We start from the raw sequence: 14332 nt of genomic DNA, 5'->3' as shown, positions 1-14332 counted from the left end.
AACCAAACAATCACTCCAAAATTAAAACTATAGTTTATAAAAACGTAAGCACAAATCCAATCCCACTTTCTACTTTTCCTCGAGAGTTCTTTTAAATATTTCATGAACCTTGAGGGTTGATTCACGTCTAGATTACTAAATCAATGGTTTATCAAAGCTCTCAAAATTTACTCAGATTTTTCTCCAATTTTCCAGCTACTCCTCAAGTTATAAGGCTTTAGGGGGACCTTTCAATAGCTTTTGGTTTTGTGACCCTTTGAATTTCCTTTAAATCCTCATAGCTCAGGATTCCACAGTACAAGCACAGGCCTCTCTTTGTTTGGTCTACAACAACTAAAACATCAGAAAGCAAAACTCTCCATTTGCAGCTTTGGTTTCAAACTGCAACCAAGAATACTTCCAGAATGTATCTGCATTTACATCAGGGGAATCTCTGTAGATTTCTTCAATTAGTTAAAGAACTCTTGTAGTCATTTTCACCATGCAAATTTTATCTTATGATGGATAAAAGCTAAAAAGGCAGTTATTCAAAACAAGACTATGATAGAAAATTGATCTAGCATTTATCCTACTTGTTAATCTCTCAAATTCCAAGGTGATACAGCTGCAAAAGATCCAACTCTTACATGGTCTTTTAGATGCTTTCCAAACATCAACCAGTTCTCCTGCTGGCCATTTCTTTTTAGGTGCCTCTCTATATCTGTCTCACTGTTGGCTATGCACAAAGAGAAAATCAAAATAAAGACTCTCACTGAGATTCACCCAACTCTGTGGCAATGTTTTCTGGTAGAAATGAAAGTTAACTAGCTTGTAATTCCAAAGCTTAATTCTTAAAGCATGTGGTTAATGTATATCTCTAATGGTACAAATTGCCCTCTTTCTAGACTTAATGCCTCCAAATCTACTGTTTACAAGTCAGTCCAAATCTTTCACTGAAATCACGGTAAACATCATGACTCCAGTTCTAGCTTAGTAAACCAACCTGCTGTTTTATGATTCTTACCCTTTTACATTGATCTTTTCCAGTAAATGCACTAACATTTTGTACATTACTTTTACAATTTACTATTGTTTTTTTTGTAATTGGATCATATGTATCCTAAGTCTTTGCAGTTATCCAGCCTCGAGATACTTACTAACATTTACGGTTCAATTTAAAAAAACTGAAACACTAAACTATGTGAACTATGGCAAAATACATAGATAATACTTAATATTTTGAATGGAATTCCTGTTATTCTTGTGTAGAGACCGTAGGAGAGGTGCAGAAGAGAGCAACAAGATTGATTCCTAATTTTAAAAACATATGGGAAGCCAAATGATATGAATTGCCTTAAAAGGGTGATATCTCAAAGACAAAGGCTTTTAATAGAGATGTAAAATGTAAGATATTCAAAGATTATAATCTCAGAACAAAATTGTTGGTTACACCTGAACATTCAGGTACAGATTCAGAGCTGAGGGGAATAACTTCAGGGCAAGTGTTGGAAAGCTCCTGTTTACGCTTTAGAATGATGAACTGTCGAACAAGTTTTCAATAAGGAACCCTGAAGACAACATAATGAGGAATGAATGTCTGAAAGCCTGTTTCACCTAAAATTTATTTAAATCCACCATGTTCATTTCTTCAGTAAGTAATCCTAAATGTAAAATCAAAAGCACTGGGAAGTAAAGTGGACATTGTATTTTTCTTCAGTGAGCTGATTTTCTGATATATGGAAAACCATTGCACTTAAATCTAAAGAAAAATGGATACATTTATTTTGCCATCAATTCTGATAGCACATACTATCCTTGTTGGCATTCCACTTATAAAGTCCAGAAAGATTTAGCATATATTACCAAAACTACAGTTTATGGACCCCAAGTGTGCATGGTGATAATGCTTTTAACTAGCTAAAATTGCATAGTTTGCCAATGTGGAGTACAGAATGCTTCACATGGCTTGTATTGCTAACACCACATTATGTGCTAGGACACCTCTTACCTCCCTACATTGCTAAAGAATAGAAGCCTTTCATTTTTATTAGGTTTCACTAAGTGCAAATATTCTGTTTCATTGTGTGATATAACCCAGAAGTAATACCATCTCGTGCCACTTCAAATTGACACTGCTAAAGTCATGGTCATTCACCTCCTTACATGTCATTTCCTGCTGTCATCATTCATAGCCATCCATCTTGATAGTATTTAACTTCATGTGTTAGGTTTAATTTTCCTATTTTTTGATGAAGTGCTGTTTTTGGTGACACTTTGTGGCACATGGCCCACGACAGGCCATGTTGAGATTACTCAAAGAATCAAAGTAGCGAATGAGGCCATTCAACCCATTATGTCCGTATCGGCTCCCAGCTAGTCCCATTCTACAGCCCTATCTCCATAGCCATCGAAATTCATCACTTTCATGAAATCTTCTAGTCTTCAGCACATTAATTATGCAACCAACCACTATGGCACCTGTCTCATGGGATAATGCAGCAAGAGAGGTGGAAGTGCTAGCCTCTGCCAGAATTCTGTGACATCCACAGCATTGGAGCTGTGCACCACCCCATGCAGCATGCCAGAAGCAGTCTTTCAGACCTTGCGCCTGCTACACTGGAACGAACAAAATGGTCCAGATAGGGAACCCGGCACTCTGTTTCTCAGACAAGGACCTGGAGGTGCTGGTGACAGGGTGGTGATGAGGATGACCACCATTTTCATCCCCAGACCACCTGGACAGAGGTAGCGTCCTGGATCAGTGCATTTTCCAAGGTTAAATACAACTTCCAGCAGTGCAGAAAATCTAACTACCTAACTGTCACTGCATACACTGTCACTGAGTCTGACAGATTACAACTCTCACTATTCTACACAGCATTTCCATTCAATGGCTTTTATCTGCCTCATTCTCCCAAACAACTAATCCTTCCTGTTCTCTGTGCTTTCTATTAATTCACTGGGAATATGTCACCACTTCCTTCATGTGCATCATCACTAACAGCTCTCCCATCTTCAATCATACTCACTCAACCTGTAAGCTTTCAATCCTTCTACAAAACTAATTCCTTGTCTTGTCTTATGCAGCCACTAGTGAGACCCAGTGAACACCCCCAAGGAGGAGGTCAGTACTACTGACCCTCAGCATCACCTCCTTTTCTGAGGGAGAAACTACTGAAACCTCAGGAAATGCATCAGCAAGGCTTTCACCTGCACCCCACCAGGCAGATTTGTGAGAGGTAGTTGGTAAACTGGATTGAAGGGTGCAGGAACCCGCGAATATTATCAGTACCATACTGGCTTCGGCATACATGCATTTGGCTGCCTCCATAGACATGAGCTTGGATCTGTAATCCATCGCTTTAATCATAAGAGCTCAGTGTCAATGGCAAGGTGATAGCGGTCAAGAGACCCCAACCTCACCTCAGGTGCCTCTACCTCTCAAGGAGTCAGGTGCCAGGAAGCATATCCAGGGCGGAGGAACCACGCAAAGGACTCCCAGAAGCTTTCTCATAGTTACCTAATATAGGCAGTTGACAATTTGTAAGCAATTTTCTGACAGTTTGAGTTTGTTAAGGAGCAATAGTTTAAAAATGATACGTAAGTTAATTAGATAAAGAGGATATAGCAACTGAAAATGGTTCACTGATATCAGAGGACAAAGAGCCTGTTGGCATGAAATGTGCTCGCCTTTTAAAGCTGTGAAGGCAGCATGCTGCTGTCTAGCTGAGGAGTTAGGGAATCTTTTCTGGGTCTTCCTTTTCTCTGGAGAAGACAGTACTTTCAGAATTGCCCAATGAGGACCACTTGATGAGGACTGCTGCCCAAAACGTCTGATAAGGACTGCCATCTGCCTTTGAGCCTGTGTTGGTAAATCTTATTTCTAGGGACAGGTAACTTACACTGTGTCAATCAACTATCGGAATCTTTTTAGCCAATATCCACGGAACAACTACTCATGATGCCAGGGTCACTGTTATCCAATTTCCTACCTTCATTTGAAGGCTAGTTTTCACTCTTTCTAAGAACAAAAGCCTACTTTTTTCAAATCACTTCATAGATAATAGGACAGTATGGCACCTAATAAATCTTTGACATGAGTCATGATCTCAGTAATCCTTTGTTTTCATACACTACAGATCTCTTTATATTTGCAGAAGTCTAAATACTGCTGTAACACTCAGGCTGCATTGAAAACACAAAGTAACTTCAGCTTTACAGAGGATTCCAATTGCCAACTGGAGCTGCTTCAGCATTTTTCCTTATCTGCTGCCTATCGGAAGAGACATTGCAATGCAACACCTAGATATCAACGCCATGCCATATTACTGCCCTGACTCATTGACTACTTCATTCTCTTCAACAGTGAGGAAGACCTCTAGAGCGAAGATACTTGAAGGTGAATCACTCAAAGATATTACGCATACAATAATATGGACAAGAACATTTTAATACATAAATAGCAAAGGTTAATAAGTGCTGAAATAGAGAAGTACACACATACTTTAGATTGGCCTGAAACTGTTCATCATATAACCTTACATTACACATCAATGGAGTGGACATATTTTCAATTGACAAACTCAACAGGTTGGTAATGAGACGCTGTTGAAGCAAAGTGGGTGTAGTCTATATTGCCCTGCACCAGGGGAAGCCAGCAATGTTAGTGAATTCCACTGCTGAAGCTCCTCAACCCTTTTCATCATGGGCTGTATTAAAACTGGTGTAATATGTAGAAAATGGAATTTAATCCATCTCATTTGCATTTATAGGCCATCAATTGGGAATTAAACAGAGATTTCTAGTTGCTCCTTGGTAAGAGCACTGCTTAAAAATTCAGGACCAATGTTAGCTTGATGTAACCAGGATGGGTTGGCCACCTCTCCTTTCCCATTGCAACTCCTGCTCCAATGAATGACAGTTCGGTGATGATGTCCAGGATATCCTTGCTGTCTGCCTGCATTGGGTTATTGATAGATGTAGATAATAACAATATGACCAGTAGTTTTTGGGTCTAGTCATTCACTTTGGGGAATCTTCAGCTGTTGTTTCTCTAAGTGGAGGTTGTGTGGCAACGACCAGAGGTTCCTGTTTATCTTGTTATAATAGATCTCGTGTTTAATGCTGTCATCAGACTTGCAACAAAGCCACAAGGAATTGTCCAACTGTGGGTTCCCATCTCAGATGCGTGAACCAGTAATCTCCAGGGAATGTTGGAATTAAACAGCATAACAGTAACAATATTCCTAAACTGTGGCATCAGTCACAATGAAGCAACATGTTTTGCGCTGCCAGTGTGCAATGGAGGCTTCACAAGGAGGCCAATGGCATGCCTCAGACTAGAGCTCTGAGCTGTGTAACCTTATCCAGAAGTAACCAAAGTGGCATTACTATACTGTGGAAGTGAAATTCAAGTACTTATCCATTATGATTGCATCCCTCCCAAAAATGGGATCCTTGCCCATCACAGAGCATGTATTTGCACACTTGTAGTTCATTGTGAGAATATGGAAAATCTGTGGTGTTATTTTCCAGTGTCAAGTGAAAAGTGATGCAAAAACGGCAAGCCTAGGTAAGACTTTTAAGTTTCTGTTGACATTTTTGACATGTCATAGGACTAATTGATACAAAGTATTAGCTGATCAAGTTTGCTTGAAGCTATACATTTTTTTGTATCTATTCTTACAAAAAGGCTGACCTTTTAATGAAGACATTACCTGCTGACACCTGCAACTGCAAAGAAATTGCACATGCACGCTAATCCAGGGACATGCATGCACACAATTCCAGGCCCTATTACATCAGCACATAAAAGTTCAATAACAACATTCACAAAGGCTGTGCATGCATATACAGAGAAGAAGCTCAATATTGAAGTGGGGTTCAGCAGTGGGAGTGGGGACACAAGGTGGGAGAGTGTGTGAGGATGTGGGAGGGTTTTAGATATGGGGAGGGGGGAATGAGGATGAAAGGGGCCCCAATTTCCCCAATGCTTCCCTCCACTCCCCATCCCCTTCCTCCCCCTCCTGTATTTGGTGGTAGCTATTTTGTCTCATTGCTACTTCATTAAATTTTGAGTGAAAATAGCAAGTTTTCAGCTCTGTGCCCTTTTGAGTAATTTGCAGACTTTCTCTGAGATTCAGAATAATCCCGCCATTCTTCCCGTTCCCTTCTGTGCTGCAGTCTCCTCTGATGACCTTTCAGCCACTTGTACTCCCATTCTTCGCCTTGTACCCAAACCAACATAGTGTTGTAGTGTTCTTGTTGAAAGTATATGACCTAGACTACTGTTAGGCACATTACAGCACAAGGCAACACTGTGGCAATCTGACTTTTTTTTCCCCTTATTTGATCAAATAAGACTGAACTTAAAAGGAAACTTCACTTTAACTCCTGTTATTAAAAAACAGAACCAGAAATTGCTGGAGAAATTCAACGGGTTTGCAGCATTCGTCGAGAGAAAGCAGAGTTAATATTTGAAGTCCAGTGACCCATCTTCAGAACTGATAGCAGCTTGGAAAAGGTGGCATATATGCTGAAGACAGGGGACTGGGGTAAAAATAATGAGCGGATAGGCAGAACCCAGAGGGAGAGAAAGAGTTAGGCAGGAAAAGGGTTGGATGATAATGTGCCAGGGAGAAAGAAAAGCTTGTAATGGAACCATAAGTAGGTGCAAATGGTTGGCAGTGTTAAAAACAGCCCATAACATGACAACCCCTGGGGTATGGGGATGGGTAAAGGACAATGAAGAAGGTTTTAAGGTTCTAAAATTATTGAATGCGACACTGAATCCTGAAGGTTGCAGGATCTCAAAGCAGAAAATGAGATAGTGTTTTCCAGATAGCTCTGAGCTTTGCTGGAGTACCGCATCAGGCCCGAAACAGAAATGTTGGCCAGGGAGTACAGTGGCTTGTTGAAATGGCAGGCAACTGGAAGCTCAGGATCATTTCTGTGGACAAAACGTGGGTGTTCTGCAAAGCGATTGCTCAATCTGCATTTGGTGAGGATGTTGTAAATTAGAAGGTGTTGTACCTTCTGTGATTGCATTGAAAGGTAGGGTGTGGGAGTTGAGAGTGTTGAGAGTGGAGGAGTAGTCAAAGGCATCCAGGAAGGCACAGTACCTGCAAAATGCTGACAGAAGAGGAGAATATGTGACTGGCGGTATCATCCTTTTGGAGGTGGTGAGAAAGTGGCTTATGATCTTTTGAATGCTGAGGCTGGTGCGATGTTAAGTGAGGACTGGGGACCCAATGGTATTGTGGGTGAGAAGAGAGTGGTTGAGGACAGAAGTGCGGGTTATGGGTCGGACCCAGCTGAGAGCCCTGTCAACACTGGGGGTGAGGAATCCTTGGTTGAGCAAAAAGGTGGACATTTCTGAAGCCCTCTGCACAAGGTCACATCATCAGAACAGATGCAACGGAGATGGAGAAACTGGGAGAATTGAGTGCAGTCTTTATAGGAAGCAGGTATGAGGATCTATAGTCCGAGTAACTGTGGGAGACAGTGGTTTGTACCGGATATCAGTGGCCAGCATGTCCCCAGAAATAGAAACAGAGATGTCAAGGAATGGAACAGAGGAGTCAGAGATGGACCAGGAAAGGTGAGAGCAGGTTGGAAATAGGAAGCAAAATCGATCAATTTTTCCGATTCCAAATGAGACAGGGAAGCAACAGCAATGAAGTCATTGATATGCTGAGGAATGCACTGTTGGGAGGAACCTGAGCGGGATTCAAACAAGGAATGTTCCACATACCTCACAAAGAAACAGGCATAACTGGAGATCATGTAGATATCCATGGCCAAACCTTTGATCTGAAGAGAGTAAGAGGAGTTGAAAGGCAAGTGTTGAAAGTGAGGATGAGTTCAGCCACGTGGGGGGGGGTTGGTGCTAGTTGGAATGGTTCAGGCCTTCTTTGTAAGAAGAAGCAGAGAGCCCCAAGACCATCCTGATGGGAAGTGGGCATTAAAAGGATTGCATGTCCGTGGTGAAGAGGAGTAACTGGTGCTGGCAAATTAGACATAAAATATCAGAGGAATTGTGGAAGTAAGTGCGAAGGAAATGGACAAAGGAAATAAAAATCAAGTTGAGGTAGAAGAGATACTTCCTGTTGGCAGGAACAATGGGTCTGCCTGAGGTGTCCTGTGGGTTTTAGGAAGAAGTAGTAGCAGGCTGCGTGGGATTAGGAGACTGTGAATTTGGAGCCTCGGAGAGGTGGCGGTGGAGTGGTATACCCAGAAATGATGAGATTAGTGAACTTCATGAATGTAATAGCCTGACGTTCAATGCTAGGGTCATGGTCCGGAGGAGATAGGAGGAGTCCGAAAATTGATGCTCAGCTTCTTTCATGTCGATATCAGTACTCCAGACAATAGCATCTTTGTTGACAGGCTTGATTACAAAGTCAGGGTTGAATCTGAGCATGGAGTGCAGTCAGTTCAGAGGGAGGTAAGTTTGAATGGCTGAGGAAATTAAGGCAATCAATGTCACATGATGCCCACATGCCATGAACAAATAATAAAATAAATTGCTGGATTGCTGTCTCACTAGATGAAAACTAATGGCAGGTTTCCAGCCACAAGATGGGCTGTGTCATCTTTTCAGATCAGAAAACATGCAGAGATTGACCACTGCATGAGAAGGGGTGTAGAGGAGATTCACAATGATGTTTCCTGGGCCGGAGCAAATTAGCAATTAAGGAAAACTAAATAGACTGGTGTTATTTTCCTTAGAGAAGGGTGGAGGAGGACCTGGTTGAGAAGTACAAAATTTGGAGGTGCACAGATAGGTTAGAGAGGGAGAAACATTTCCACTAATTAGGAAGGTCAACGACCAGGGAGTACAGTTCTAAGGTTCAGAGCAGAATGTCTAAGGGGATTTGAAGAAAAATATTTTCACCAAAAGGGTACCTGGAATTCACTGCCTAAAAAACGGGTGGTGAAGGAGGAACCTTCAAGGCATTTAAGAAGTAATTAAATGAACACTTGAAATGCTATGCTATATGAGGCTACAATACTGGAAAGTAGATTTAGAATAGACAAATGCTTAATGACCATCACGATCAAGATGGGCTAGAGGGCTTCTTTCCATGCTGTAAAAAATTGATGACACCCGGAATAGTAACAGATGTGGAGGAAGGATTTGTTGTCAGAAGGCGAAAAAAAAATGCAGCCATCACCATGTACTTCACATCTATATGTAGGTTGTCCCCTACCAACATATTTATACAATTTTTATGCGCTCTGTATAAATATATAGAGTGTAGTTGAAACTCCTCAGATGCTTCGTCCCTCAGGGCTGAACTCTAATTTTACTGTAGCATTTGCAACATTTATTGGAAAGGTCAAGAGTTTGAGTGTGGTAATATTTGAATGACAGCTCCTCAAAGATTGTTGCTTCTTCTTAAACATCTCCAGTTACAATGCAGGTGGTGAAATGGCTGCAAGTGCCTTGCCAGGTCCTTTGTTCGGGCTACCCTCCAGAGCAAGTCATTTTCTGATTTATGTAGATAAAAATGGCTGAATCAGTGAATACGGAGTCATCTGTTCATGGAGCAGGTCAGAAAAAATGGAAGTGTTCTTTTCCCCCAATTTACACCCTCTACAACAAGCTGAAGGAATCAGGTGCACAGGAACGGCACGAGGAATGGCAGATGGAGTTTAATTTAGATAAATGCGAGATGTTACATTTTGGTAAGATGAACAAGAGCAGGACTTACACCGTTAATGGCAGGGCCCTGAGGATTGTTGTTAAACAGAAACCTAGGGGTTCACATACATAATTCCTCGAAAGTCGCATCACAGGTAAGACAGGGTTGTAAAGAAGGTGTTTGGCATGCTTGCCTTAATTGCTAAGACCATTGAGTATTAGAGTTGGGACGTCATGTTGCGGTTGTACAGGAGTACTGTGTAGAGTTCTGGTTGCCTTGTTATTGGAAGGATATTATTAAATTGGGGACAGTACAGAAAAGATTTACAAGCAATTTACAAGTTATTGAGACTGGAAGGTCTGAATTATGAGGAAAGACTGGAATAGGCTGGAATTTTTTTCAATGGAATGTAGAAGGTTGAGGGATGACCTTACAGAGGTTTATAAAATCATGAAGGGCATAGATAAGGTGAATAGCAAAGGTCTTTTCCCTCAGGTAGGGAATTCAAAACTAAAGGCATAATTTTAAAGCGAGAGGACAAAAATTTAAAAGGGACAACTTTTTCACACAGAGGGTGGTTTGTACATGGAATGAACTGTCAGAGAAAGTGGTAGATGTAGGTACAGTCATAACATTTAAAAGACATTTAGACAGGTGCATGAATAGGAAAGGTTTAGAGGGATTTGGGCCAAACGCAGGCAAATGGGATTAGTTTAGTTTAGGAAACTTACTTGGCATGGAAGAGTTGGACAGAAGGTCCTGTTTCCGTGCTGTATGACTATTACCCTATGACTCTAAGTCGTATGCCATTCTGATTTTGAAATATTATGCACTGTCCTTCATTGTTACCGGAATAAAATGCTGGTGTCTACTTCACTGCAGAAGTAATTCACTTCACAAGAGTGCAGAGTTTTAAGAAGGTGGTTTGTCACCACCTCCTTAAGAGATGTTAGAGTTTAACAATGAGTACTGACCTTGCCAGTGATGCACCAATCCCATTGAAGACTAAAACCAAACTCCTTGCCAGCCTTCCAGGTTCTACCCTTTATAACCAGGTCATCTAAAGCTTTGTTTTCTGTGTCCAACATGCACTAAATCACATTCTTGATCAGTCCTGTTTTCACATTCAAGCTTCCTGCTGCCTAAGATTTTGAATTTCTTCCTTAAACTTTTGCTTCTCTGTTGCTCTTTCCCTTTTTTAGATATTTCTTTAAACCTACGTCTCTTGGCCATTTGCCTTAATATCTTCTAACAAGATTCGATAGCAAAGTGGCTTAATAGGTTTCCTGTGAAGTGTTTCATTGGAACATTTCACTGTTATAAATCTAAATTATGTTGTTTCACAGCTAGCAGTGGTCTCCTGGCAGCTGAAATCCATGTACACACAAAATGATTGGTTGATCACAGGAGTTATCTTCACCTGCCACGAGAAGTTCAGAAGTCCATTGCATACTCCAAAATGGTAGCTTTTATTAGCTTACATCTGTACAGTCAACATAAGGAAATTAAGGTCCATTGTCCGTTCCAAGTTATGCCCGAATGAGTCTTTCTTCCATGGTTGCATATTGTGAACTTTTCTTGATCAGGTAAGAAGAAAACTACTTACATCCTCTGTGGATTACTTATCTCTGCTGGGGCTTTTGTAGACCCTGTATCTCTACCTAATGGAGTGGAATGTGAAATTAAGCCTTCCAGTTTTAGTTTCAAATAAAGTTTTTGTTTTGGTTAGAAACTGTCTTTTTAAAAAGTTCAGTATCTAGTTCTAGACAATTAATTAATTAACGTTTGACATGAGCGTGTCTTTATAACAGACATCTACTTCTCAGGTCAATACCACTTCCACCCTAGATAGTTGCCAAACTTAATTTACTGTACAGATGCCAAATCATCGCTGGGCCCACATACAAAATCCATGCATTTGCAGTAACAATTGCACAAGGAAATCAAGTACGTGAATGCAATCCCTCTCACTTTCCCATCCAACCCAGACATTTATGGAAGCACAATCTGCACTTTCAAAGTGATAAAATGCACAAGACTTGAAATCTGATACATCTACCATAGTTCTCCAGTCATACCTTTGGTGGTAGCTCATCAGAAACCCATGAAAGATGCCCTGATTTCAGACATTTATGAGGCCTGAAGCTGTGGTCAATTTTCCTGCCTGACCTGTAGCCACCCTTGGTTTGGGCCTACACTTAAAAGAAAATATATGGAATTATCTGATATCAGGGATAGATCATAGCCTGTCTTTTTTTGTCCTTTATATTAATCCAATTCACTAATTCAAAAATAAGAAGGCAAACGGTAAAAATGTTAATATGTGGAGTTGGCTTCTTTACAATCCTTTTCCTTAGGCAACAAATTGGACAGAAAATGCTAGAGTTGTGGAACAAGTCAATGTTTGCTTCTTTTATTTGAATGCATCTCAATATTTATCAATATAATTAAATGAAAGATACTTAGGCTGAGTGATGAACTACCGGTGAGTTCATTTAGAGATAATGGGAACTGCAGATGCTGGAGAATCTGAGATGACAAAGTGTGGAGCTGGATGAACACAGCAGGCCAAGCAGCATCTTAGGAGCACAAAAGCTGACATTTTGGGCCTAGAAAAGGGGATGGGGAGAGGGTTCTGAAATAAACAGGGAGAGAAGGGGAGGCGGATCGAAGGTGAATAGAGGGGAAGACAGGTGGAGAGGGGACAGACAAGTTAAAGAGGCGGGGATGGAGCCTGTAGAGGTGAGTATAGGTGGGGTTCAGTTAGCAGAATGGCTGGCTTGGGATTTAGATTGATGCTAACAGTATGGGTTCAATTCCTGCTCTGGCCGAGGTTGCCATGAAGGATTATCCTTCTCAACCTTACCTGAGATGTGCTGACCCTCAGATTAAACACCAGTTATCTCTCTCTCTCTACGATGAGAGAGCAGCACTATGGCCGGTAAGACTGTAGTGACCTTTCCTCATTGTAAACCAGTCAATAAATTTTATCTGCTCTTGTTTCTAAAGTGAAGTGTAAAAATTCACTTGTTTCTTTCCCATCCCTTCTGTGAAAATGCAGCAGTTCAACTCGATATTGCTGTACTCTTTCCTCCATTGGAAAATGGTGTTAAATATTCAAAGGATTTTGCAGCCTGATTAACAACCTGCTTTGACCCTAGGTAAACACTTCTTTGGCCAACAAATCTGAAGTAAGGTTTGAACCCCGACTCTTCTAGTTCTGGAGCAGGGGCACAATCACGTTTCTAAGAGTTTGATGACATAAAACCATGACTTATCCTGAAGACACTGGTAGAGCTGTACATTTTTCTGCGATGGCTTTAAATTGACATTGATAAATAACCAATGACTGCATGTTTTCTTTGTTGAACAGAAATAAGTCCAATCGTGAAAATGTGGATGAACCATCCTGTGAATCACCTATGCAAGCTTGGAATAGCCAAACAAATCTCCAGGTTGATGACAGGTGCCTGACCAACAGAAGTTTGGGTGTTTTGAAGTTGATTTTTACTAAGCTCCTCCTGCTACTACAGATGCTGCTTATTTTTGCCACAGTCCTGTCCCCTGATTGTTTCAAGAAGATGTCAATTGTTGCCGGCTGCAAATGACTTCAGAGAGAGGTGTTGCTATTGGTTCCACTGGGTGGAGATGGTGTGCAGTGATACATGCACTCAACTTGTATTATGTAGTCATTTCCACTCAAGTTCCTGGTATATAGTTCCTCACTGCAGTTTACAGTGAACAGTGAGCAACAGGCGTAGATTGAGCAAGAAATACGTACGGAGAAGAGGGGAGAGAGAGGGAGGAGGTGATAGAGATTTGAATACCACAGAAGAGAAGGAAGTGACGGGGGTACAGGCAAAAATTCCGATTTAAGCGGTCTCATTTATTTAATTAATTTGGTGATGCCTACTTGTATTTATTCAAAATATACCTGCATTTTATCAATTCTTGGATAGATACTAAATGATGAACCTGCCGCAACAGTAGAATTCCCAGAAGTCCTATTGTTCGCTTCCATGAATAGAGGCTGTAGAAGAGTAGATTCAAAGATTGCAGCAGCAGCAGCAAAGGAACCTAAGGGTGTTCCACACTTTCATAAGGCTGATTGGGGTTGGGCTCACATACGGGGGCAGATATAGAAGTCAGACAGCTGCAGGCGTTCCCCAGATCACAGTCCAGAAATAAAGCAACAGGACTGAGTAGTGAACAACAACGAGAGTTGTAAAGGGTCATGGCTTTGAAAGAATTGATGGTGAAATTACATTAACTCTGCCCAATCTGATGACTTCACACAGTCATCATGTGGAGAAATAGTTTTGCATGAGTTCCTGATGAATACAGATGTGACATACCTGGTTCCTAATAGCCATAGTTGTGCCTAACTAGTGAATATTAATCGTATCTACATTAACCATGTTTACATAACAAGGTTTAGTTTAATACAAGTATCTATTGTTAACACTTATCTTCTGTCACAGCTCATTACACATGCCCTAGACTAAGCATAGAAAGGAAGATTAGTGCTGGTGATCTACCCCAACTACAAGCTAACAGTGATTGGTAGCCACAGCCTAATAAGTTAGGTAAAATGATTGAGAAGATATACACGGATTTATAAGGTTACTAGAATTGCAATAAATTTTATTCTACCAAAACTTGCACATAATACAGTATGCCCCTTAGTGTAAATACTCACAACATTA

At 40.9% G+C, this 14332-nt stretch overlaps 1 protein-coding gene across 9 annotated transcripts in view; it reads left to right on the top strand.

The window, feature by feature from the left end:
• LOC125459854 (cyclic nucleotide-gated cation channel beta-3-like) overlaps positions 1–14332 on the top strand; it is a 189249-nt gene that overhangs the window by 108758 nt on the left and 66159 nt on the right. For all 9 annotated transcript variants that reach the window (XM_048546802.1, XM_048546800.1, XM_048546806.1 and 6 more), the window contains one exon: positions 13000–13092. In XM_048546802.1, coding sequence (XP_048402759.1) covers positions 13000–13092 — 93 coding nt within the window. The remainder of the gene's footprint in view (positions 1–12999; positions 13093–14332) is intronic.

Source organism: Stegostoma tigrinum, chromosome 16, assembly GCF_030684315.1.
Source record: "Stegostoma tigrinum isolate sSteTig4 chromosome 16, sSteTig4.hap1, whole genome shotgun sequence".
In the NCBI taxonomy this organism is placed as follows: Eukaryota; Metazoa; Chordata; class Chondrichthyes; order Orectolobiformes; family Stegostomatidae; genus Stegostoma; species Stegostoma tigrinum.
The sequence above is the reverse complement of the archived record's forward strand: the minus strand, read 5'-3'. Positions and strand labels throughout refer to the sequence as shown.